This window comes from Eubalaena glacialis, chromosome 3 (genome assembly GCF_028564815.1).
Source record: "Eubalaena glacialis isolate mEubGla1 chromosome 3, mEubGla1.1.hap2.+ XY, whole genome shotgun sequence".
In the NCBI taxonomy this organism is placed as follows: domain Eukaryota; kingdom Metazoa; phylum Chordata; class Mammalia; order Artiodactyla; family Balaenidae; genus Eubalaena; species Eubalaena glacialis.
The window spans coordinates 149,545,239-149,571,626 of record NC_083718.1 but is presented as its reverse complement, the minus strand read 5'-3'; the positions used below and the strand labels follow the sequence as shown (position 1 = coordinate 149,571,626).

Here is a 26,388-nt window from a genome sequence, read left to right as displayed (position 1 = left end):
TGCGGGCGGCCAGGCCGGAGGTGAAGTTCCTCTGGGTCCGGGCGCAGGAGTTGATGCAGGCTCACCTGCCCAACAAGCTGGCCGGTGTGGCCTACCATCCGGCCCTGTGTGCCCACCTGGCCGCTGTGCTGAGTGCCGAGATCCAGGACCTGGTCAAGACTGTCACCCCGCCCCGCTACAGGCTGGTGTGCTCTGTCAGCATCGGGAGCAAGAGGCAGGACAGCGTGGTGGTCTCCAGCGGGTGCCTGTGGGACCCACATGCAGACAGCTTTGCCATCTCCCACTACGTGAACCCCACGCTCTTCAGCATGGCACTGGTGCACGCCATCTATTTGGAGTGAGCCCTGTGGGATGAAGGGTCTGGGACCTTCATGGGGCCCTGTACTAGAGCCTGGCAGGGAAAACTCAGCCCCGGGCCCATCAGTCAGTGACCTGGGAAAGCAGCACCCACCCAGGCAAGGCCAGCCGCTTCCACAGCTCTTGGTCAATTAAAAGAAAATGAGTAAGGTGCATCTACATTTGCCCTCCTCGGGCCACCCAGACCACACACACCGCTGAGTTCTTTTGCCTCTGGCTGGAATTATGTCATCCACGTGCGGCTCCTGGCGGGCTGCACAGATCAGAAGCTCTGAGGGGCAGCTATCTATGTCTTTGATTAATAAAAAATGGCAAATAAATTAATAATGACTTAATACATGCAATTTGGGATCAAAATCTTCCAAAGCATGGGGAAAATAACAAAAAAGGGAGTTCTTTTTTTTAAAATAAATTTATTTATTTATTTTTATTTATTTATTTTTTTGGCTGCATTGGGTCTTTGTTGCTGCACGCGGGCTTTCTCTAGTTGCGGCGAGCGGGGGCTACTCTTCGTTGCGGTGCATGAGCTTCTCATTGCGGTGGCTTCTCTTGTTGTAGAGCATGGGCTCTAGGCACGCGGGCTTCGGTATTTGTGGCTCGCGGGCTCTAGAGCGCAGGCTCAGTAGTTGTGGCGCACGGGCTTAGCTGCTCCGCGGCATGTGGGATATTCCCGGACCAGGGCTCAAACCCATGTCCCCTGCATTGGCAGGCAGATTCTTAACCACTGCACCACCAGGGAAGTCCAAAAAAGGGAGTTCTTGATAGTGAAAAGTTTGAGAACAAGTGCTGTCATCCAGAGGCCAGCATGAGCCAGGCACTGCTGGGGAGGGCCTCCAGGGAGAGGAGAGAAAGGGGGCTGGTTCTCACACTCGCTCCGGGCCAGGCACTGTGCTTGGGCATCACATACGTTTCCCTCATCCTCACACAGTCCTGGGAGATGGCGGTACCATCTCCACTTTATAGATGAGTAAGTAAACTGAGGCCCAGAGAGGCCAAGTTACTTGCCCTGTATACCTACAGAATCAGTCAGAGATTTGAACCTAGGTCTGCCTCACTTAAAAAACGAAAACAAAACACAATAAAACAAAACAAAAAGTCCAAAACTGTGGTGTCTGGAAAGTCACTCTGGTCTGAGTTTATGAGGAAAAGAAGAGGGACAAGCAGAGGGAACAGCATGTAAGCTATGGGTGCTGGGCATGGTTTATACTATTGACTGTTGTGACTAATCAGGGCACACGGTAGGTACTTGCAGTAGTTTCAAATGAAAGATTGAAAAGCTTGGAGGCATAAAAGGGCACAGCCTACCCTGAGGTGGGAGAGAAGGAATGAATGTTTTTAAGCCGTTAGTTTCTGAAGCACTTTGACCAGGCATATTTAATCTTATTTTAACAAATCTCTAATTATGGAACTATTTCAAACACAGAAAAAGATAGAACATTAATAAAGCAGACAATGGTGAACCCATCACCCAGATTTACCAGATGATCATACTTTGCTATATTCATTTCAAATATTTTTATAGTAAAGTGACACAGATAAAAGCCCTCATCCCATCCCATCCCATCCCCCTCCCTTCTCTCTGTCAGAGGTCACCACTATCCTTGAAGTTGGTAAATCTCCTTCCTGAGCATTTGGTATTATTTTGTGTTTTTAAACTTTCCAAATATGGCTATCTTACTGTACCTTTCCTTTTACAATTTGGTTTTCACTCAATTATTATGCTTTTAGGATTTAGTCTATGTTGATACATGTAAATCTAGTTTACTCACTTTAACTACTGTATGGTATTCCACTGTGAGTCTACATAGAACAGTGCATTTCTCCATTTTCTTACCGATGAACATATAGGTAGTTTCCATTCTTTGCGGTTTCAAACAGTACAGCAGTGAAAGTCTTTATACACGTCTCCTGGTGCACCCTCGTGTCACATACAGCCTTTATAACAACTGCAGCATGTACCCCTGCGTGACCTTGGAGAATTGTTTAATGTCTCAGAAGCTTAGTTTCCTCATCAGTAAATTGGGGTAATAAAATAGCATGCATTTTGGTGACGACTGCATGCTTCAATGTAGGTGAAAAGCCTTTTGCAACCCGTAAAGGACTCCATGAAACGTTAGCTGTTTATCATTCAGGTGTTTGACATCCAGGATGTACTGAGCACCCTTCCACGCTGGGGACACAATGAACAGGGACGACCCCTGATGTGCTCACATGCATGAGAGACAGCTTGATGGGTGCAGCAACAGAAGAACGCGCAAGACTCTGTGCGTAATCTAGCCTGGAGGATAGAGGCAGGCAAGGCTTCCGAGAGGCAGTGACACTAAGCTAAGTCCTCTAAGGACAAGGAGGCTTAGGCCAGTGGAAGATGGGAGGGTGGAAGGCTGGCCCAGGCAGAGGGAGCAGCAAATGTGAAGGGACTGAAGGACGCAAGAGAACGTGCTTGGAACATAAGAGTTGAGGGGAGGGGTAGTAAGACAGAATCAGCCTGGAGAGGTAAGCAGAGCCACGATGCCGTACCCTGAGGGCAGCAGGGAGCCACTGAAGGATTTAAGCAAGGGAGTGACAGGCTCAGATCTGCGTGTTAGAAGAAGCAGTCTGAATAAGCTCTGGAGAGCTGCAACACTGTACTCACACTCAACAACAACGTATCCTACACTTAGAAGTTTGTTATGAGGGTAGATCTCATGTTAAGTATTGGGTTGGCCAAAAAGTTCGTTCCGGTTTTTCCATAACATCTTATGGAAAAACCCGTACGAACTTTTTGGCCAACACAGTGTTATCACTACAATTTAAAAAAATGGGTCTGGCCACAGTGTGAAAGGGGGTGTAGGGGAGAGGCCGGAGGTTGGAGGCTGAGGATGGGAATGCTGCAGGCAAAACATGATGAGGGCGGAACCAAGGCAGCCATTGATTTTGCCACCAACACCCTGACAGCATCACCAGGAGAGATGGGAGGAATGGGCCAGCTCACCCTGAGCTGGGAACCTCACCCTGATTCAAAGAGGTTCGTGTTCACGCACTCTAACTAATCCCCTTCTTGGACTCACTTATCATCTTTCGAGGCACAGGACCCAGCCATGAGCTCTCAAGTTTCCGGATGGTATGAGCCCTTCGGCATCTTGGCACCAAGGGCGTGGCTGGGTCTTTACCAATGTCCCATATGGAACCCCACCAGCATCTAGACGGCACAGATCCCACACGGAGTGAGGGGAAGGGGAGGGTGACACATTCTAGGGTAAGAGGGGCTGTTGGTTATCACTGGATGGTAATAGCTAAACATCAAATATCTAAAATGGGAAAAGACAGACATACAAGAACTGCCCCAGACCCCTCACTCCCTAAGTGGGGACCACCTACCACCCCTAACTGTGAGTGAGAAGCCTCTACCCTCAGGGCAGTGGTGCGCCCTGGCCTCCCCTAGGCCAGGCTAGAGCATTGCCATCCATTCTCCTAGCGCGCCGTACTTCCCTTTTCAGCACACTCATCCCTTTTAGAATTACAACTTTAATTTCTGCCTTCCTTGTCGGACTATAAGCTCCCCAATGGAGCTTCCCAGAACCGTACCCACCTTGTTCATTGTTCTTCCCTCAGTGCCTAAGAGTCTGGCTCCTAACAGGCCCTCCAGGAGTATTTGTGAGTAGAATCAATAGGACGCACTAACTGAGGGAGAGGAAAGGGTGGAGGAAGATGCATAGATTCAGAGGCCCTGAGAAAGAAAGTGCCTTGCTCAAGTCACAGGAGAGGCCGAATGAAATCACAGTGCCTGCTCGGGACCTCTGCCTCTCAGGGAAGGGCCTCCCCACTAATTATGCTATGCTGAAAAGAGGCTTTGCAACAGACCAGCATTTCCTGAAGTAGTCCATGGAATGCTGGTCTCAAAGTGTTCTCTAATTAAATAAGCTTGGGAAACTCTGGGTTAAATAAAATGCAAAATGTTTCTTCACCACTGGACTTTTCAGAGCCTTTAATATGCTCGTGTGCACGTGATTCCTGGTGAAGGTCACATGCAGTATTCCCCACATTTATTTGACCATGGAATTCTGTCTGTGAAACTTGCTTTGAAACCTTTGGCACCATCCCCCAACTGCTTGCCGTAATTATTTATTGAACATGGCACAGCTGGGAGATTTGTTGCAACTTTTTGGGCAGTGCAGTAAAACCCTGTTTCACAAATGAAAATGACTCCAAGCTCCAAGATATAAATGGGATAAAAACAAAACTGTTCTGGTTGGAAGGGGGCCTGGAGATCCCACCTGGCCATTCCTTCACTGCTGTTGTGCCAGGAACTGTAGTGTCCTGCAGAGCCCAGTTTAAAAATCACTGGTACAGAACTCTGAGGACAGGGCTGACATTAGAGACCTGGCTTCTGACCCTGGCCTTGCCATGAACTGTTTTACCTTGGGCAGGTCACATGGCCTCGCTGGGCCTTGGTTTCCCCATTAATACAATGAGTCCGGTAGATGGGATGCTTTTTGGAGTCCTGAGCTTTAACCTCTGATATGATGAGAGCTGTGTGATTCTATGACTGCAAAATTCCAACTCTACGATTCTATGGTTCTTTGATTCTGAGATTCCATGGCTTAATATTCCAACTCTGAGACTGCCTGTAGCCAGCCTGAGCTGGTGCAGCATACTGGAGCCCAGGCTACAGAAAGCAGAATTCATTAACTGCAGTGTGCTGCCCAGGATTGCTAGGTTCCCTGCGGAGGGCATATGCCCCATGAAGGATGGAGGGGGTGGGGTGTGGAGGGGAGGGGTGGGGGGCTCAGAAGCAGTAGCAGCTCAGTGGGCAGAGCAGGGAGAAGGACCCAGGTCTCCGGACTCCTGCTCTATCTTTAGATCTCCATAGCAACCATCACCAGGGCGCTGCAGCTGAAGGCATGGCTGAGCTGGCTGCCTGCAGGAGGGAGGGGCATTTGCTTTCACGACTCTTTTGCTGGGGAAAGGACTCTGGGCTGGGCTCTTGAGCCAGGAAAAGGAGACTGAGAGTGAAGCCTTTTGCAGCACAAAAGGCCTGGTGCCAAAATAAAGGTAATCTAGGGCCCCACCTTGTTCTGAGACATGGTCAGGTCACAGAACCCACGACCTTCATTGTGTCAGGCTCACGGCACTGGAGGTACATACAGCAAGTGCCTCCTCTAGCCTCCGCTATGGTCATTCCCTAACCAGTGAGCACCTCATCTGAGCCAGCCCTGAGGCCACAAGAGACACACATCTCCAGGAAAAGCAGGCTTTGGCATAGGCATTACAGGGCAGGGCCCAGTGGGAGCCCCTCTCAAACCCTTGAAGCTGAGGAACCAGGAAAGCCCCTCCTAGTCCTTCTCCTGCCAACTCCTACCCAGCCAGGACCTGGCTCCCTCCAGGGAGTCCTCCCTGACTCCCAGCCGGATACTCTCCTCCCCAAGGTTCCTACAGCTCCATCTCCCTCCTCCCAGTAGGATGCCTGCTTGAGGGAGTCAGGAACCACGTGGGGTGGATGAGAAACGCAGGTGTGCAGAGGTAAAGACATTTGTCCCAGGTCACCTGGAGAGTTAGCAGCGGTCTTCCATTCATGTCTTTGGATTCCAGTCTGTGTCCCTTCCTGCGTCCCAGTGTCAGGCCCCTGGCCTGAGCTTTAGAAGGGAGGCCAGGCCTAGAAGAGGAAGTAGGAGTCCTCGGCCAGGCCTGTGCTCAGCAAGTACCCGGCCACGTCCTTGGTAAACTCAGCTGAGCCACAGACCAATGCAAACGGCTTTCTCCGACAGGAGCCGACCAGCTCTTCAATCAGGTCCTGGCCCAGGCGGCCAAAGTGGGTCTTGTCCCGGTAACTCCAGGGAAGCTGCTCTAGGGAGTTCTCCTGGGAGGATGAGAAACAGTGGGGGTGACTACTGGGGGTCCTCAGAGTTCACATGGTCAGCTCCTCTCTGGCAAACAAGGAAACTGAGGCAGAGGGGGTGGGAAGCCAACCTTCACCCAGCCCCACCACGGGCCAGGCACTTCCTAACCCTGGGACTCAAATCACCCTCACAGAAGCCTGTGGATAGGTAGTTATCCTCTACAACAGCTGATGCACAGGGAGGAGGGACGCCTCTCGGGGCACACAATGATGCAGGGGCAGCAGCAGGACCAGAACCTGGGGCCACTGCACCTGTCACTCTGGGGGGAATATTTTCTCACCACGACTGTGGGTCTCCTAGCATCTTTCCAAGGTTATCCATCACTATCACCCTCGGAGCATAATTTTTGTTCATTTAAGATTTCAATTAGCTTGTTGAGTTAACAAATGTTTACTGAGTAGACTCTGTGCCTGGCCTGGTGCTAGGCAATGGGGATACGGCAGCTGCCCTAAACAGACAGGGTTCCTGGCCCCATCTGGCTGTGTGTCAGAGATCCCGGGCTGCAGTGCCCTAACCAAGAGAAGGGTTTATTTCTCTCACATGAAAAGGCTAGAGGTAGTATTCTGGGGGTGTGCAATGCCCAGGCTCCTTCTCTTTCTGCCCCTCTAGACTTAGCTTGTGGCTTTCATTCCCAGGGTCACAAAAGAAAATCTCCACTACTTGGAAGAATATCTTTTAAGTAAACATTTTATTGGAGTATAACATATGTATAAAAATCGTAAAGTTTATATAGTTTGGAGAATTTTAACAAAGAGAAGAAACCATGTAACCAGCGTCCAAAACAAAACAAAACCCCCAACAGAAGAGGACTATCACCTCTGCAGACCCTACTGAGATGAACTTCTGGTTCCTGGGGCCAAGCAGCGAGACAGGATGGAGAGAGAGGGGTTGGGGCTGGAATCCAAGCTTTGCCACCATTTTCTGGTGAGGAGTCACGACCTCTCTGAGCTACTGAGATGAGCGCAGCGGATGGGGAAGAGCTGAGAGAGGCTCCATGAATGCAGGCCTCGAATCTCAGGCGCACTCACAGAGCTCATCAGACACCCAGGGCCTCTGAGGACAGTGCTGTGCTGCTGACAGGGGACACTCTCTGATGATCTGCATCTTCTTGCGTGCCCTTCGTGCTCTGACCTGCCCGATGGGCCCTCGAGGGCAGGAACGAGTAGGGCCCGTTGGCCTTGCCCCTCCTTCCCAATGCCTGATCCCCCCAGGCCAGTTAGGTTCAGTGCAGCTGACCTTGACTGTGCAGCCAGAGATGCATGGGGTCTGGTTGCTGCTCAAGTGGGGAGGGGACCCATAAACAATGATGATGCAGTGGGGTGGGTGCTAGGAAGCAGAGCCTGGGCCGTGACAGCAGAAACATCTACACCAGCCTGGAGGCTCAGGGAAAGTTCCCAGGATGGAATTACACCTTAGCAGAGAGATGTGAGGGATGAGTGGGTGTTAGGTGAAGAAGTGGGAAAAAGTGTGCCTGGCAGGGGGAACCATACGAGCAAAGACCCAGGAGCCAGAAAAGCACAGAGCACTTGCGACCACAGGCAGACCAGTGACACCAGAACGCAGCATGCAGCGGGAGTGGGCCAGAAGGCGAGGCCATGGAGGGCTGGCACAGCCATGTGGGCTGGCACATAGTCTTGAGAGCGGTGGGGAGCTAGGGAAGGACAGGAAGCAGGGCAGTGATGTGGTCAGAGCTGCCCTTCCAGCTGCAGGATGAAGGACAAATCGTCAAGGAGTGGCTGGAGCAGGGAGACCCTTGATGATGCTGTCGCTATGGCCCAGGCAGCACCCAGAGTGGAGGGAGCACGGCCAGGCAGGAGGCACCTCTCACTCCATCATCCCTCACCTTCCCCGGCTATTGACAGCCAGCCCAGTCGCCTGCCCAACCCCAGGGCACTGGCCTCATCAAAGCCCCGGCCCAGGGTAGAAGGTCCCCTATTGCTGGTGAACTTTAACTCTGCCCTCAAGCCCGGGCTCAAATGCCATCTCCTCTGTGAAGCCCTCTCTGCTTGCCTCCAGCACCCTGAACACCCTCCACAGCACCTATCCCTGTGCTGTCTTACACTGACAAGCAATAAGAGCATGGCCTTGCCACCAACTTGCTGTGTTACCTTGGGCAAGGTCTTAACCTCTCTGTGTCTCAGTTTCCACACCTAGTAAAAGGCCATGATGGCAGTAAAAGCCTCCTAAGATTGTGGTGGGGATTAAATGAGTTAATACACATAAAGTGCTTAGAACAGTGCTAGGCACAGAGAAAGTGCTCGATGAAGGGGAGCCCTTGTCAGCCATCTCTGTGGCTGTCTCCACATATATAGATGAGCACCTGGAGGGCAGTAAGAGGTCATCTTCATTTTTATTCTCATTTATTTATTAAAAAAAAATTTTTTTTGGCCGCCCTGTGTGGCATGTGGGATCTTAGTTCCCTGACCAGGCATTGAACCCCCGTCCCCTGCAGTGGAAGCACAGAATCTTAACCACTGGACCGCCAGGGACGTCCCATTCTCGTTTTTAAATCCCTGGCACCTGGCACGTGGTGGGGGAAAGGAAGGCTGGCCAACAGCCAGGGTAATTCTGCCAGGTGCCTGCCTTCCTGCCACCTTCCTTGACCAGCTCTTGCGCAGGGCTGAGCGTGCTCCTGGCAGGAGTGGCCCTTCCCTTGCCCCTCTCCCCTCGGCTGTACCTTAGCCCTCTGCTTCATCCCTGACCTTGGGCACTGCTGTCACTGCTAATGTTCACCAAGCACGACCCCCTCGGTGTTCATGCCACTGAGCATTCTGTCCCATGCACAGGCCTGTGGACTCTGGCCCCTGGGGACCTCAGGACCTCTGGTTTCCTGACACCCTCCCCCACCCAGCCACAATGTCGAGGATCATGTAAGTCTTTACGGACACTCTAAAGCTGTCTCAAGAGGAAACTGATGACAAGGGTGACCCAAAGTACAGGGCAATGAGGCTGACCCTGACCAAGAGAATGGAGGGGAGGCACCAGCAGGGAACCTCAACCCAGGGCGTGCAGGAAAGAGAAATAAAGCTACAGACTAGGCGAAGGCCAGTGAACAAAGATAGCTGAGGGCCTGGCTTGAGGTAAGGGGCAAGACAGACCTCCATGCTGCGGCCCTGTGGGGAGGGCCCAGAGGGGTGGCTTGAATGAATGGAGGGGATGGGGAACCAGAGGGAAGAGGGCTCAGGAGGCAAAGCCGCTTCCAGCTAGAGTGGCTGTATCTTGGAGGATTTGAAAGCAGCTTTGTTCCCAGGCAGGAACAAAGTGATGTGGAAAAGACCCTAACAAATGCAGTGAACTGGATCCGGTTTACTCCACCAGCCATTGCCGGGGTGAGTGCCTACTCCGTGCCTGGTGCTGTGCAAAGCATTGAGAGCGTGGTGATCCAGACACGTGGTCCCTGCCTCAAGGAGCTATCACAGCCAGAGGACGTCTGTGCCTGGCCCACTGATTCTACAACCAGGCCCCCCGCCCATACAACAGACGATGCCAGAGGGTGGATGGCAGGCAGCAAAGCATGGTGGGTGAGAGCTGGCGCTCTGGAAGCAGACAGTCTCGGGTTCATATCCTGGCTTCACCCTGTCTGGCAGCACGACACCAGCTGGTGCCTTCACCTCTGAGCGTCAGTTTCCTCATCTGCATAATGAACACGGCAACACCTGCCTTCCTTGCCAGGCACACACTGGGGGTTCCACCAGTGGCAGGGATGACTATTACAGCACGGGGCAGAGAGCCCACAGCATGTCCTCAAGATGGGTGCAGGGGACAGTAGAGTCTCAATCAGGGAAGGAAATCATCCCCCTGGGCTCACCTGGCTGAGTACAAAGAAGGTGCGGACATTCCAGAAACGAGCCTGCTCCCGGAGGAAGGTTTTCAGGTAGATGCCCTCAAAGGTCTTGAAGCAGCCGACCAGGGTGATGAAGGTCTCATCCTCTGCGTTGTCTGTGATGCTCTGCAGGATGGGCACCATGGGGGCCAGGCCGGTGCCAGCAGCCAGCATGAGGAGCTCACCATACTAGGGAACAGGAGGGTACATGACAGGGGTGGGCTGGGAAGGGGTCTGACCCCACCCATGCACTATGGGGGCTTTTCTTGGGCTTGCTTGAACTGGATGGCACTGCCCTTCCTGGGTGTCCCACCCATCTGAGTTCGCCTCTCTACCTCCTCCAGAAAACCATCCTTGCCTGTGAAAGGCTACAGCTTATGAGGTCTATGGAACAGAAATCATGGAATCTGGAGGCTGAAAGGGAACATGATGGTGCAGTCATCCTGCAAGTGGCTTGGCTGCCTTCTAAAGCATCCCCACGGGACTCTGCTTACATATGTCTGCTGACAGGTAGTCCACTACCTCCCAAGGAAGTCTGCTCCATTACAGACTGACTCCCCTTGCCAGGGAAGGCTTCCCACCTCACACTGAGCTGACACCTGTTCCCACCAAAGCTTTGCCCTCCCACCCCCATCCCAGCCCTGCCCTCCGGGCTGCTTCCTCTGCCCCAGGGCAACCCTGCAGAGATCTGGGGGCCCTGGCTTGGACCCTGAGCCTGCTCGTCTCTAGACTAAATGAGATACTATACCTCAGTGCCTGGCTCATTCAAAGTGAGCTCCCAAGAGGCACCTGTTCCATCAGCTCCCCATCACCGAACCTATTTCCTGGCTCTAGGCCTCTTTAAGATCAGTGCCTGGAAGGTTAGTGCCTGACCCGCACAGTGAGGTATTCACTGACATCTTTCTAGAGATTAGGCCTCTGTACGCAGTCTGAGTGTTCACCAGCTTTAGTGACAGCCACTGCACACCACACTACTGCATGGAATGCTTCCTGGACTATCAGGAGTCGAGCAGATCTGCAGGTAAACCCCCAGTCATGTGATCTGGGCAAGTTCTTTCACTTCTCTGAGCCTTGGTTTCTTCACTTGTAAAAAAAATAACAGCACCTCCCCAGAATAGCACCTATCTCAGAACTGTCGTGAGGATTAAAGAGGTGACATAAAGTACCTGGTATGGGACTTCCCTGGTGGCGCAGTGGTTAAGAATCCGCCTGCCAGTGCAGGGGACACAGGTTCGATCCCTGGTCCAGGAGGATCCCACATGTCGTAGAGCAACTAAGCCCGTGCGCCACAACTACTGAGCCTGTGCTCTAGAGCCCACGAGCCGCAACTACTGAGCCCGCGCACCCAGAGCCCATGCTCCGCAACAAGAGAAGCCACCGCACTGCAACGAAGAGTAGCCCCGGCTCACCGCAACTAGAGAGAAAGCCCACGTGCAGCAACGAAGACCCAACGCAGCCAAAAAAAATGAATAAATAAAATAAAATAAATTCTAAAATAAAATTTAAAAAATAATCAAGTGCCTGGTATGGAGCCTGGGGCTTAATACAATTAGATTCCTTCCCTCACTGAGCCCTACTGCTAGCCCATCATCCTGTCCTGTGTTCATGCTCTCCCAGCCTCCCAGTCACGGGGTGTGCCGTGCTCCCCCTTTCTCCCATCACTGCTCAGGCTCTAATCTGGGGAATCTGGGGAGCCTTCCCTGAGCCAGGGGCAGGTGAGGGGCCCTTCTTGTGTTCCCACGGCCCTCTGTGCATCCCCTCCTCACACTTGTCACACTGTGTTGTTGTCATTTATTTGTGCGCCTCTCTCCCCATCAGACTGTGAGCTTCTGGAGGACAGGACTCATCTGACCCATCTCTGAGCCCCCAGGGTCCAGCACTGGCCTGGCCCTGGGTGAATACCTATGAAAGTCTGTGGAATGAATGCAAGACAGATTCTAATGTGTCAGTCTCAGGGCTGACGTGATCCATCTGCATTGAAGATGGCTGCAGAGTGGCAAGACTGGGCTGCGTCCCAGCATCCTCACAGGAGCAGAGCCAAGCCTTAGCCACAGTTTCAGCGGCCAAGTGTTCATGTGTGACACACCATGTCTTTTCCCTCATGGCCGGGCCCTACACCCTCCCAGACAGGAGGTGCAGGGCTTTCCAGTGGGGTCTGTGGATGCCAAGGTAGTAAGACTGGTATGTCCAGGAAGATGGCCTGCAGGTATTCTTTATTTCTTCTTTTAGCTTCTTTATTTATTTTTAAAAATGTTTTTGGCTGTACCAGGCAGCATGCAGAACTTCTCCGACCAGGGATCGAACCCATGCCCCCGGCAGTGGAAGTGCAGAGTCTTAACCACTGGACCACCAGGGAAGTCTCTTTTAGCTTCTTTATACCTGCTGAATTTTTTTTTGGTAATGAACAGGTACTGCATTTGTAGTAAGGAAAATACCAATAAAAGTTATTTTTAAATCAAACAAAAAGAATGGACCCACAGACATAGAAAACAAACTGATGGTTACCAAAGGCGAAGGGAGAGGAGGGATAAATTAGGAGTTTGGGATTAACATATATACACTACCGTATATAAAACAGATAACCAACAAGGACCTGCTGTATAGCACAGGGAACTATACTCAATACTTTGTAATAACCTATAAGGGAAAAGAATCTGAAAAAGAATAGATGTATGTGTGTATGTGTGTGTGTGTGTATATATATATATATATATATATATATATATATATATACACACACACACACATACATATGTATGTATAACTGAGTCACTTTGCTGTACACTTGAAACTAACACAACATTGTAAATCAACTGTACTTCAACATCATTTATAAACATAATTTTAAAATCCAAGATAGTAGTCTATCACGTATCTGTAACCCAGTGTACTTAACTGTTCTGCTGTTGGATGTTCAGTTGTCTCCAATTTCTTGCTATTATAAATAAAGCCGCAATGAACATGTGCAAGAGGCAGCATTTTGGATTCTTTCCATAGGACAGACTTCAGAAGTGGAAGCACTGGGTCAAGGATGTGAAGATTCCTAAGACTCCCAGTGCATATTGTCAAACTGCTTTCCAGATATGCACCAACTGATGAGAAATTACTGATTCTTCCTGGGAATGTCAGGGGAGGATGTGAACATGCCGTGAAGATGAGGGGAAGAGCCTTTGGGTTGGGAAGCAGGGGGCTCCCAAGCAGTGAGCCACAGGGTGTATTTAGGGAGTGGTCTCATAGTCTTGTAAATGGAATGTGAAACTGGAAAGATATCTGAGAGTCAGATGGCATAAGGGCCCTAAATACCTAGCTCATAGTCTGAATTTTTCCAAGCAAGGGGCAGGCAAGGATGGTTCTGGAACATGGGCAGGCAGTTTTGTTTCTTAGTGCCTATTCCCATCTCCTCCCATGTCCAACCCCAAGGATACTCTTGGGATTAGGTTTGGGCTCAAGAAGAATGGCACAGTGAGATTCTATGGCCTGAAACATGAGAACCACATTCCTGGAAGCTAAGCTGGGAGGGGTCTCCTGAGGACTCAGTGCGGGCACTGACCTGGTTTGGTTTATAGACGAAGCCTCCAAAAGGTCCTCGCCAGAAAGCCGTGTCTCCTGCTTTCCAGGACTCCACATACTGGGACATCAGCCCTGTCTGGTAGCACTGGGAGGAAACGAAGGGAGACCTCATTAAGACAGGCACATGTTGCCAATACAAACCACGTCAGTCTCGAAAGTGGAGCCCTTCCTGCACTCAGTGCTTTACACGAGTTGTCTCATTTAATCCTAATTATCCATGAAGTTGGTACTGTCGTTCCCCGTTTTCAGATGAGGCCAAGAAGCTTACACAGAAGGTAAATGGTAAGACTGGGATGAGAATCCATAAGACCTACAGCCTTAACTACAGAGGTCTCAAACCAAATAACTACAAGGGCCATGCGGGTAACATAACTGAGTGAAGAACTGGGTATGAGATAACTGATGGCAACTAACAGTCTCAGCGTCAGGGAGACAAGAGTGAGTGGTGGAGACTACAGTAAATTGGTGAGTGAATACTCTTTCTAAAGGAGGAAACCACTCTGCAAATTCCAGTACACAGTCCGCGGGGCCAGCGACGCCAGATCTTCTGACTCTCTAAGAGGGGCAGGAAATCCATATTTTTGTGAAAATTTTCCCATTTTTGAAATGCTGGCAATTAATTCAAAATTTTAAAACACTGTGCAGGCCAAGACCAAATATATTTACGGGCTAGAGTCCGCCTCATTTGCAATCTCTGCATATCCCTGCACTGTCTTCTGGCTGGATGAAAAAAGTGAAGATTGTGGAGGGGATTCCTCCATGGGGGAAGTGCACACTGCCCTGACTCTGTGTCAGGCACCATGCTGGGGCTGCAGGGGAGATAGCTGGACCTTAAGCTCCATGGAGGCAGCCAGTGCCTGAATCATGGAAAGGACTTAAACATCTGAATGAATGAATGAATGAACCCAGATTCAGGCCCTCCCTTTAAGGAGCTCACAATCTAAGAGGGACCTAAGTCTCAGACATATACAAGATAGAGACTACCTAACCCCCCGTGAGAAGGATGAAGTGCTAGGAGAGCCCTGAGGAGGTGCAGTCACTTCCAGTGGAGTGGGATTGAGGACAGCTTCCTGGAGGGGGAAGCTAAGCTGGACCTTGAAGACTGGGTAGACTCAAACTCACTGGGGATGCGGGAAGGGCAGAGAGAATTCTGGGCATCAGGTGTCGTATGGTCAGGGGTAAGACAGCCCAGGAAGGGTGTCTGGAGAAATTATAACCAGGCTTGAAGGAGAGACTGGGCTTTGGTCACCAGACATGCTTTTAAGCACCCACAGCTACTTCTGGTACCATCCCTGCCCTCCTTGGGCACCACATGCATAAAGCAAGGGAAGTCTTCCGCTTACCTGAAGAGGTCTGGGGAGGAGGCTAAGTTTTTCTCCTAACTTGCTGGAGGCTGTATTTCAGCGCACACCTTGTTTTGTGGCCCCAGTATCGGGGAGGCACAGCCCCAGGGGTGGCCTTAGTGGCCCTATGGCACAGACAGCACTCAAGGAGAAAGGAAGGATTTTTCTGTGCCTCTGGCACCCACATGGAGCCTGGCACAGAGTAAATGCTCAATACACACTTGTTAAACAGAACTGACGCTGAACTTGTTCTTCCACTTGAGATCATATTACCCCAGGGACCTTGGGACAATGACATCATCTCTCTGGGCTTCAGTTTCTTCATCTGTAAAGTGGGGAGAATATGATCTACTCTGCAGGGTGATTATGAGGTTGAAACGAGATAATTAAAATAAAGAGCTAGAAGCAGTACCTGGTGCCCAGAAGGTGCCAGAGAAATGGGAGCTCCTCCTTCCCATCTACATGGGAGGGTAAACCTTACAAAACCCTCCTGCCTTCCCAATTTGCAAAGACATTTCCAGCTCTTCCCAGCCAGCGGCTTAGGGATAATTAAGCATCTCTCTAAAGAGAGGCTTTCCGGTAAACGAAGGAGAAAATCAGCCTTACAGCTGGGAGAGATCCAGCTGCCCTGAAGAACTGTCTCCAGGCTTATCCTTTCAATAGAAACACACCCAGACAAGCAGCTTGGGGAAGCAGGCCATTTGGAGAGGATTTGTGGAATCTCCCAGACAAACAGTTGCGTGGAAAAGGGATCCCATCCAAGCTTATGTGTGAGGGAATAAACACTCCAGCTCTGAAGGCAGGCGGGGATGGTTGGGAGCCAGAGACAGTGCTGGGGACCTGGAGTCAGAAGGCCAGGGCTCACCTACCAGCTGTACTTCTTACTACCTGGGGAGCCTCAGGCCCTCCTGGGGCCTCAGTTTGCTTATCAGTGAAATGGGGATAATTCCTGTCCTACAAGGGAGACAAAGGATGTGAAAACTATTCCTAAATATAGGTGTTCCCTAGGATTCCACTTGGGAAATGATCTAGAGCTATGTATTAGGCTGACCCATATGAAACTGCTGTTTCTGTAAGTCAAAAATGTTAGCATGTCAGCAATTTCATGTATTTCAACCTAATTATTTTTGCACATAATTGGACCTTCATGACGTCTTATACATTTGTTGCCTATTCCTTGGGTCTCTGGGATATTTTGCATCCAGCCCACTTTGTTCATCTCATCTCTGCCAATTTCCCCACCCATCTCGGTTGTCCCTACAAGCAACTCTCCTCCCGCCACTCAGACTGGGTACAGTTCCCAGAAGACCCTGCTCTATTTCACCCCTCCCTGCCTTCGGTTATCCATCCCCCTGGAATGCCACTGCTAACTTGTATTCCTTCCTCAAGGCCCAACTCAAATGCCCCGGCCCCTGCCAACCCACCTGTGAGATGATTTCAGGTTACTTTGGCCCCCAAGGTCCTCCATGTCCCATCTTTTGCCTACAAAAGTGTTCCAGGACAAATGGCTAACAGTTTCCCAAATCATGCCTCCTTTGCCGCTGTACGTGCTGATACAGCACTCAGAGCTTCCTTCCCACTCCTGAGCTTAAACATAGAGCTCAGACACACAGCTTCCTCTGGGAAGCCCAGCTCACCTTCCCTGCAGCCCCAGCTGCCCTGAGTTGGGTTGGGGCCTCCGGTCACAGCATCTACCACCTTGTACTGTCCGAGTCTGGCCCCTGTCTGAGGGCGGGCGCCGTGTCTGACTCTCCCTGGACACCCGTGCCCAGCACACAGTAGGTGCACATGACTTGGTTCCCCTTTCCCCGGCTCAGTGCTTACGCTCCATCAATAGGGAAGAAGGTGAGGAGGAACAGCTTTTCTTTTCTCAGTCCAAGCCTGTTTTTCATAAAATCTATCAGGAACATGCCCTCTGTTGGTGGACCAGTAGCCTCCTTTCCCCAGGAAAGGAGGAGATGAGAAAAGGCCTCTTTCATTGTCCTTGCTCTTCCCTCAAGCCAGCCTCCTCCCATGTGAGCGCTGGCTTTTCCCATGTCAGAGGGAAGTGCCCCACCCTGACCAAGCTGGCAAATGGAGGTCCAGTCCACAGCCTCTTAGAGCATCCGTGTGAGTTGGCTCACCTTGATTAAAACTTCAAAGTATCCTTTTGCGTTGGCAGGGCTGATGGGCGTATAGGCTCTCTGAATTTCTAAGCCATCTACTATCCCTCTGGGAAAGAGAAGCACTCAGTCAGGCAGTCAGCCAGTCATTCAACAAACCCTTAGAGTACCGAATCTGTGCCAGGCTGGTGAAAGTGAAGGTGGGGGCCCAGTCATCCCCAGTGGTCCTCACTGAGGGGCAGGCAAGATGGAGCAGAAGAAAATAGCACTGGGCTCCCCCCACTGCCACGTGCCGGCTGTGAGACCCCGGGCAGGTCATTTAAACCCTCAGCTGCCCCTTCTGTAAAATGGGGACAACTGTCTATGCCCCTGCTGTGTGCCTCCACAGGGGTCACAGATGAAAAAGTGCTTCAGAAAGTACAATGATGGGCTTCCCTGGTGGCGCAGTGGTTAAGAATCCACCTGCCAATGCCGGGGACACGGGTTCAAGCCCTGGTCCGGGAAGATCCCGCATGCCACGGAGCAACTAAGCCAGTGCGCCACAGCTACTGAGCCTGTGCTCTAGAGCCCGCGAGCCACAACTACTGAAGCCCACGTGCCTAGAGCCCGTGCTCCACAACAAGAGAAGCCACTGCAATGAGAAGCCCGCGCACTGCAACGAAGAGTAGCCCCTGCTCACTGCAACTAGAGAAAGCCCGCGTGCAGCAACGAAGACCCAACGCAGCCAAAATAAATTAAAAAAAAAAAAAAAGGACACTGATGATGTGAGCTATTTTAGGACATCACTGGGGTTTTTCCTGACCTCTCCTAGACCACAGAATGATCAAGATAAAAATAACTATATTTAACAAGCATTTAACATTTATCAAACACGACCGCATGCCAGGAGCATCAGAAGTGAAAGGATCCTCAAAGGTGCCCTAGTCCAAAGCCTGACCCCATGCATGAATCCCCTCCAGTGTTATCAACAAGGGGGCCAGGAGCACAGTCATGAGTAATAACAAGAGCAGCCATGTTGTAGTAAACGCCTATGATGCACCAAGCATATTATATGCAGTATCTCATTTATTTCAAACAATAACCAAAATGAGGAAACCAAGGCTTAGAGAAGGGATGTCACCTGCCTGAGGTCACACAGCTAGAATTCACCTGTAGCTCTGTCTGCCTCCAGGTCTGGGTTCCTTACCACTACTCAGAGCTTCCCTGGAGCACCTAAGCACTCCTCTCTTGAGCCCTACTATGTACAAAATTTTCTTCTTTGAGGTACGCAAAGATTAAAAAGGCCTGTCCCAATGTATCAAAAGTTGGGCAGAAATATTCAATAAATGCTTACAGAACAAACAAGGAAATAACAAACAGAACATATGGCATGGCTCGGATGCAAAGGGCACTGTGACATTTGCTATGACAGAGGTAAAAGTGACAGGCACTCTCACCTAGGGAACCTCAGAAGGCCTTGAGCTCAGAAGGTCTTAAAGGACAAGCAGGCCACTAACAGGTAACAATGGGCAGGAAGTAAAGTAATTCCAGGCAGAGGGAACAGCCTGGGCAAAAGCTTAGAGGTAGGATAATGTAGGGCAAGCCAGGAACTGGCGAGTGGACCTCGGGGCTGGAACAAGGGGCACGTATGGGGGTGGTTGGGGGTGGGTGGAGAAGAACTTGGTGGGCAAGGAGGCGGGGGCCTTGGGTTAGAGTGTCACTGGGAAGGCACTGTGGAGTACCAGAAGGGGGCTGAATGAGGAGGGATGTGGTCAGCTGCATGTGTTAGGAATGTCACTGGAGTGACAGAGAGGGGCCAGACTAGAGGCAGGTAGTTCTGGGCATCCCTGACTTATGGATGGAGGGTTGCTTTGGGCTGTGACCTGTCCTGTGGCCCCTCTTGTCCACTGGAACAGTGACCTTTAAGGACCGTCAGCCAGGCCACAGGCCAGAACAAGCTGGGCACAAACACCAGGGGTCAATGCGAGGCAAGTGACCAGAGTGTGATGAGTAATAAGCTCTCTCCTGGTTTCCTTCCTCGTCCTCTGGCTATACTTTCCGTCTCCTTTGCTGCCTCTGCCTCCTCTTGCCAACACCATAAATGCTGGAGTTGCCAGGGTTTGGTCCTACCTCCTTCCCTCTTTCCATGCCCCACATCCTCCCAAATGCCATCCAGGCATAACAATATACCTGGATGATTCCCAGATCCACGTCTGCAGCTCAGATTTCTCTGCTGAGCTTCAGACCCAGAGAGTCAACTGCCTGGCAGTCACCTCCATCTGGAGGTCCCAAAGGGTCTTGTCCCTGTGTAGGTGGAGGTGGGGATCAAGGTGGGAGGAGAGTACAAATGTAAGCTGGAAGGAAGAAGGAAGTTCAGAGGAGGTGAAGGGTGTAACTCAGGAGGCGGGCTGTTTGGGTTTGAATCCTTATTAGCTGTGTGATACTGGGCAACTCCCTTATTTTCAACAACAGTGTCTTCTCTATCAACTGGTGCTAATCATATGAGGTTAATACCACAAGCTCTGGAGCCACACTGCTTGCTTTCAAATCCTGGCTCCAACATTTCCTAACTGTGTGATCTTGGGGAAGTTACTAAACCTCTCTGAATTCAGTTTCCTCTCGGGCATGATAATGGTGTCTACCACACAGGATTTTGTGAGGAATGAATGAGCTTATACATATGAGCACACAGACCTGTGCCTTGGATACTAAGTGCTAAAAAATTGTTTGCTGTTACTGTTATTATTATTTATTATGAAAATGCATTATCTAGTCCAATTCCAAGAGCTGAGTCATGTATTACTATGTTTATTTTGAAGATGACAAATGGAGGTTTAAGGAAGGTTAAGCAAGTTGCCCTAGACCACACAGCTAGCAAATGGCAAAGCAGGGCTGCAAAGCCTGGGTCCTCCCACTACCTGAGTGTACCGTAGGATGAGGTGCTGGCCAGGCCGCAAGCCGAGCTGGCTGTTCCCAGGTAATGCAAACCGGACAAGGTAGGTGTCCTTAGTGAGTCTGTCTGTGGCACTGATGAGGAAGGCCAGGAAGGTCTCTGGGCTCAGTTTGGAAGGACAGCTCTGCAGCAGGAAAAGATTCAACAGCTAGAAGCTGGGACTCAGAGACATGCAAGCATCCATGGGCATCCTCCCCACAAGGAGAGGCTATCAAGGCCAATAAGTTTTCTCTGTAATAGCGTAGTCCCACCTTACTTCCCTTTCAGGCTCTAAGAATGCCAGAACACTTTACATTGAGCTCACCCTGCTCTGAAGCCTTGTATGGCTCCCCTCAGCCCCAGGATAAAGTGCAAGGTCCTTAACTGGACACTCAAGGGCCCTGTGGATGGGCCCCAGGTCTCATTTTATCTCCCAGGCATCAGACAACAGACTTTTCTCTGTACCTCCAAGAATACCTTGCGGCTTCCTACCTGTGAGTCTATTTGCTCAAGCTGTGCCCTCTATCCAGAACACTCATCTCCAATGTATGAAAGACCTACCCATCCTTCAAACCCGCTAAAATCCAGATTTGCACAATTTAGAAATTGATGGGACCTTACGGATGATCTAATCCAATATCCTTATTTTATATGTGGGGAAACTGAGGCCTGAGTGGTAGTGACTTATTTGTACAAGGTCACACCATGAGCAGGGACTCAAATTCATGTCTTCCAAGTCTCAGGCCACTGTCCTTAATATTCCACCCCACCTCTACCTCCTCCGGGAAGTCTTCTCTGAATGCCACGACTCACAGATCTCCCTCTCCTGTAAAATGCCCACACCCAATTCACTCCTGGGACCTCCCCTCGCCACCTGCCCCATGCCCCACTCACCAGCTCAAGGCCAGGCTTTGAACCTGGGTCAGTCTGCTTCCATTAAGCCCACTCTTTTCTCTCTGCTGTACAGAGTCAGAGGAAGCTTCCCCGAGCAGGTACACTGCACAGGGCTGAGGCCAGGTGGACGCTGCCACCTGGCCCTCATGTCTGAGGAGCGGCTCCCCCTCACCTGTGTCTCTTCTCCACTCAGCAGGCTCCTGTCCTTGCTGGCTCGGGCTGCCTCCCAACTTGCTAGGTCTCGCTGGTAGAGGTCGAACACGCAGGGTGAGCAGCCACTGCCGCAGCACTGGGAGGGCAAGGGCTCCACCGGCCGAAGCTGCAGCCAGGCTTCCTCATCGTCGTCTTCCTCCCCCTTGTCCATTGTCAGTGGGCCTTGGTCAGGCAGGGGGTGCGGGCAACTGGGTGCTCTTCCCAGGGTAGGCCCAGGCCCTGCTCCCTTGCCAGCCTTGGAGAGGGAAAACATGTGGTTACACTCTGGTCACCTCTATTCCGCTCATTCTCCTTGAGGCCTGCAGGTGCCAAGCTCTGTGTGAGCACTGGGGACAGGGATGAATCAATCCTGGGATCTGCTGCCTGGTGGGGGAGGGAGGGAGACAGGGCACAGCGATCGGAACGGGCAACCATGGTTTCTTGACTTCTTCCTGTGCTCTGAGGAGTGCTGGATTAAGATTACATAGAAAATCTCACTGAATTTTTAAAATATTTTAAATGATGAAGTACAACATTTATGTACAACTTAATATTTATAAAAGTTATAAAAATAAATTATAGATAAATTATAAATAAAAATAAATAAAAGAACCCTTTCGTAACCACCACTCACTCAAGTAAAAAGAACCTTGCTGGCATCCCAGAAGCCACACATTTGTGTTCCTTCCTGATCACACCCCCGCTCCCCATTACCACCACCCTGACTTTTGATATAATCATTCCCTTGCTTTTCCTTAGTTGTGCCACCTTTATTTGCAACCGTATCCACTATTTATCAGCTTTGCTTAGTTTCTACCTTTAAACAGAATCATATGAATGCATTCTTCTGTGTCTGGTTTCTTTTACTCACCACTGTTGGTGAGTCACCTATCAAATTGCTGCATCTCATTTAATCTTTACAACAAGGCCAGTCCTGGAGGTGTCATTTTATGGATGGGAAAACTGGGGTCTGGAGAGGTTTAATAACTTACCCAGGGTGACAAAGGTCCCCAAATGACGGCACTGGGACTTTAACTCTGCTCTGTCTGGTTTCAGAACATATTGTTCTTCAATCACAGGAAAACAGGAGGAGGAGGGAAGTCATGATGGTCCAGGTGAGAGGTAATGAGGACCTGGACCAGGGGAGCTTCAGGGAGGATGAGAGGACAGGGGTCAATTAGAGAAATCCTGAAGCAGTAATTAACAGGACACAGAGACTGATGGCTGTGAGGTGAGCAGGTGAGGGGGATAGAGCTTCAGGGAAGCTTCAGGGACGACGAGAGGACAGGGGTCAATTAGAGAAATCCTGAAGCAGTAATTAACAGGACACAGAGACTGATGGATGTGAGGTGAGCAGGTGAGGGGGATAGAGGGGTTGAAGGGACATCCAGGTGTCTGGCTTGGATCCGTGGGTGGATAGTGGGTCCAAGAGAAGTTGAGTTTTAGGGGAAAGAGGAAGTGGGGGAAATGGTTCAGTTCAGTTTGAAGTACACTGAGTGCCTGTGGGACATCCAAGGGCAAAATCCAGCTGTCAGTTGGATTAAATAGGTCTAGGTACCTGAGTCTGGAGATGGAGCTCTGGGTAACTGACAACAAGGGAGGGATGAGTGGGTAAAGGAAGAGAACAGGCTGGAGACTTTGAAGGCCTGCTTGGCCTCCTGCTTCCTGCAGCACTCACTGCACTTGGTCCAGCCCTGGTCACTGCAGGTGCTCAATAAATGCTCTTCCAGTGAATGAATCTCTACCCTATAGCATTTCACACTGTTCAGAAATTACATGTTTACGTGGTTTTCTCTTCTTTTGAGACTGTGAACTCCTTGAGGGCAGAGACCTGTTTTTTATTCATTTTATGAACTAGCACAGTGTACATTTAAAAATATGGATGTTATATGAAAGGAAGGAAAGAAGGAAAGGAGCTTGGTTTCAGGGCCATTAGGTAAACATTGTCTGAAAGAAAGATCAGGGAGGAAAATTTAAATGGTTATGATTTATTTTGAGATGTTTCTGTGAGGGCAGTTTGGGATTTATCAAGGTTCTCTGTCTTTATATGTGGACCTCTACAGTTTATATAGAAATAGACCTGGTCATCTCACCTGTAAGGAAACTATTCATTGAAAATTCCACAGGCAGGGACTTCCCTGGTGGTCCAGCTGTTAAGACTCTACGCTCCCAATGCAGGGGGCCCGGGTTCAATCCCTGGTCAGGGAACTAGATCCTGCATGCTGCAACTAAAAGATCCCGCATGCCACAACTAAAGATCCCGCATGCCGCAATGAAGATCCCACACGCGGCAATGAAGATCCTGCGTGCGGCAACTAAGACCCGGCACAGCCAAATAAATAAATAAATATTTTTTAAAAATCCACAGGCAAATGAAAGTAAAAGAGGGGCTTCTCTCCCTCTTGTCTGAGAACAGAACTTAGGAGAAGTCTGATGTCCCAGAGCATTATTTGATGTAAATATCACTCCTCTAAAAGCTCCAGTCTTGGACTTCCCTGGTGGCACAGTGGTTAAGAAGCCGCCTGCCAATGCAGGGGACACAGGTTCGAGCCCTGGTCGGGGAAGGTCCCACATGCCGCGGAGCAACTAAGCCCGTGCGCCACAACTACTGAGTCTGCACTCTAGAGCCCGCGAGCCACAACTACTGAAGCCCACGTGCCTAGAGCCGGTGTTCCGCAACGAGAAGCTACCGCAATGAGAAGCCTGTGCACCGCAGCGAATAGCCCCCGCTTGCCGCAGTAAGCCCGCACACAGCAATGAAGACCCAACGCAGCCAAAAATAAACAAATAAATAAATTTAAAAATATAAATAAATAAAATTAAAAAAATAAAAGCTCCAGTCTTTGATTTCCTCCTATTCATTCCTGCCTCTTAGACACTTACTGGGCAGGGGCTGCTGAATGAGGTGCTGGGACACAAGAGGTGACTGACACTCATCTCTGTCCTGGGAGAGTCATCCACTAAACAGATAAGAACCGGAATAAGAACAGATGCACTGCCTCACTCAGTCCTCTCGACAGCCGTACATAAGTAGGCCGTGCTCTTCCTCATTTCACAATGGAGAAAACTGAGGCCAGGAAGCAGGAGTGGTAAAGTTAGTGCACATACCTGGTCTCTTAAGACTCCAGGCTGCTCTTTCTCCCTGGATTTCATGCTCTAGAGGGCAGAGGAGCGTGTCTTCATCTCCAATTCCCAGTGCCTGGCACTGGGCTGGCACAGAACAGGGACCCAACTTGCCAAACTGCCACTGAATTTTATGGGCACCCTGGAGCCTCCCAAGGGTGGTAGCTTCATTCGTGCATAAAGTGCTAGAATCAAGGTGTGGGCCAAGTCTGTGGAAAAGCAGAGGAGCAAACCACCACACCTGCTAGAAGACAGTGAAGTCCCGTTTCTTGGTTACCAATCACTTCCCAGGAGCCCTAACCTTTAAGATCTTTCCCACTTTTCCTGCTTTCCACACCCATTTACACTGGAGCTTCCCATGGGCCCAAACGATGTGTTTCCAGTCTCCCCCTACACCATCCATCAGCACACCTCCCACCAGCTCTGATCACACCAGTCCCCTGCTTAGCAACCTTCAGTAGCTCCCCACTGCCTACTAGATACAATCCAATCTCCTTGCGTGGTGCCCAGTGTTCTCCTGATCAGAACTTGTCCAAGTTCTCTTACCACTTACTATCATTGGTTTTAGAAGGATAGTTCTTCTGTGTGCAATAAATCTTTCTCTTATAGAGGAAAGAAAACCTGGTTCTACTGCTGGTTCTATGATTTTAGGAAGGTTTAGCAGGTTGAGAACCCCTTGAGGGCAAGCATGGTGTCTTATTCTTTCTGTATTCTACCACCAAGCACAGGCCTGGCATATGGAAGGCTCAGGTGAGTGGCGAGTACTCAGTTTACATATAAGGTCTGGGAGCCAGGCACAGTGCTAGGTGCTGGGATATAGCAAGAGGTTAATAAAACATGGGCTCTACCTTCACAGAGCTTGCAGCCTAGCTTGGTGTCACATCAGTTCAACCCATTTTTCTTGCATGTTATGTACCAGGTTTGTATTAAGAGTGAATGAGATCTGATTCCCTCTTTATGCTGATTTCTTACTCCCAAAAGGTTTTTCAGAGATAAAGTGAGGTAAGTGAAGGAACCCTATTAACTGTAAACTGCTGTACAGTGTGAGGGTTATTTATCCTTCTTTGCCTTAAATTTACTTTCTCCATGTTTTACTAATCCCACTCTCCCTAGTATTTTGGAAATTAGTAGAGAAGCTGGCCACGTCAGTCATGAATTTTAAAGACCAGGTTCACATCTTCTCTCAGCCTCTACCTTTTCAGTCTAAGAAGCCAGGCCTTGACATGTTGTTGCCTCTGCCTGGATGACTCTCCTCACCCTCAGGCCTTGCTTCAAGGTCACCTGCCCTCAGAGCCCTCCCTGAACCACCCCCTTCTCATTCTCTAGAAGGTACCCTATTTGCTTATTCATCACATTATTATGTATTCATTCATTAAACATATACTTACTATGTGCCAGGCACTGGTCTAGGAGCAGGCTTCACAGCAGTGAAGAAACAAAAACCCTTGCACTCATGGATCTTATAATCTAGTGAGAGCGTCATTAAATAAGATCAAAATAGAAAACATGTTATGTTAGTGTTAAATACTGAAGACAAAAATAACTGGGGAAAAGGGATATGAAGTGTGGGTGTGTGTTGCAATTGCTATTTATTTACTTTACTTGCTTTCTGTCTGTATCTCCCACTAAACTGTACGCTCTACATCGCACAACTGTTTTATTCACCAGTGTAAACCCGATGCTCAGCAGTGCCTGACACTCAGTGGGCATTTGATAAATACGTGCTGCGCAAGGAGCAAAGTACACCTCCGCCGCTCTGGCCCTGCTTCTCGGAGGCGAAACGCGACATTCCGAGGAAAGGAACTCACTTCGGGCGCTGGGGAGGAGGCGTGCAGTGCAGCGCGGTCGATGCGGCGCCGGCGTGGTGCCAGGGCCACGCTCAGGCTCCGCGTGAGAAGGGCTGGAGAGGCAAGGAAATTTACGGCGTACCCACCGCGCGCCGGATGCTGAGCGGATGCGCTAGTTTAGGCATTTCTATCGCTATTTTTACAGCGAGTGACTTTAAGGCTCAGAAGGAAGTGCCCCGCCCAAGCTCCAATTGCTCGTAAGCGATCAAGGTTGTCCCGAGTTCAGGCTTGAAGTCCTGAAGCTCTTCTCCTAGTCCCTTTGCCCATCACAAGCACTCACCTACTCTCCTGCGCTTCCCCGGGGAGGCAGGCAGGGTTCCACTTGTGGGAAATTGCTGACGGCCTGCAGG

The 26,388-nt window shown here is 50.3% G+C and overlaps 1 protein-coding gene across 6 annotated transcripts; it reads right to left on the bottom strand.

Moving 5' to 3' along the window:
• Nucleotides 1-1,915: 1,915 nt before the first annotated feature.
• LOC133087312 (NADH-cytochrome b5 reductase-like) lies at nt 1,916-26,388 on the bottom strand. 6 transcript variants are annotated; one of them, XM_061184181.1, is made up of 7 exons: nt 26,319-26,388; nt 21,049-21,324; nt 19,979-20,127; nt 17,093-17,180; nt 13,607-13,711; nt 10,042-10,245; nt 1,916-6,193 (listed from the first exon to the last, which is right to left on the bottom strand). In XM_061184181.1, the coding sequence occupies exons 2-7, from the start codon at nt 21,238-21,240 to the stop codon at nt 5,990-5,992; spliced, it is 942 nt and encodes a 313-aa protein (XP_061040164.1). In that variant the 5' UTR covers nt 21,241-21,324; nt 26,319-26,388; the 3' UTR covers nt 1,916-5,989. The 6 variants fall into 6 exon arrangements, with proteins under 6 accessions (XP_061040164.1, XP_061040165.1, XP_061040166.1 ...); XM_061184182.1 differs by lacking the exon at nt 26,319-26,388 and adding an exon at nt 25,580-25,654; XM_061184184.1 differs by lacking the exon at nt 1,916-6,193 and adding an exon at nt 6,933-9,866.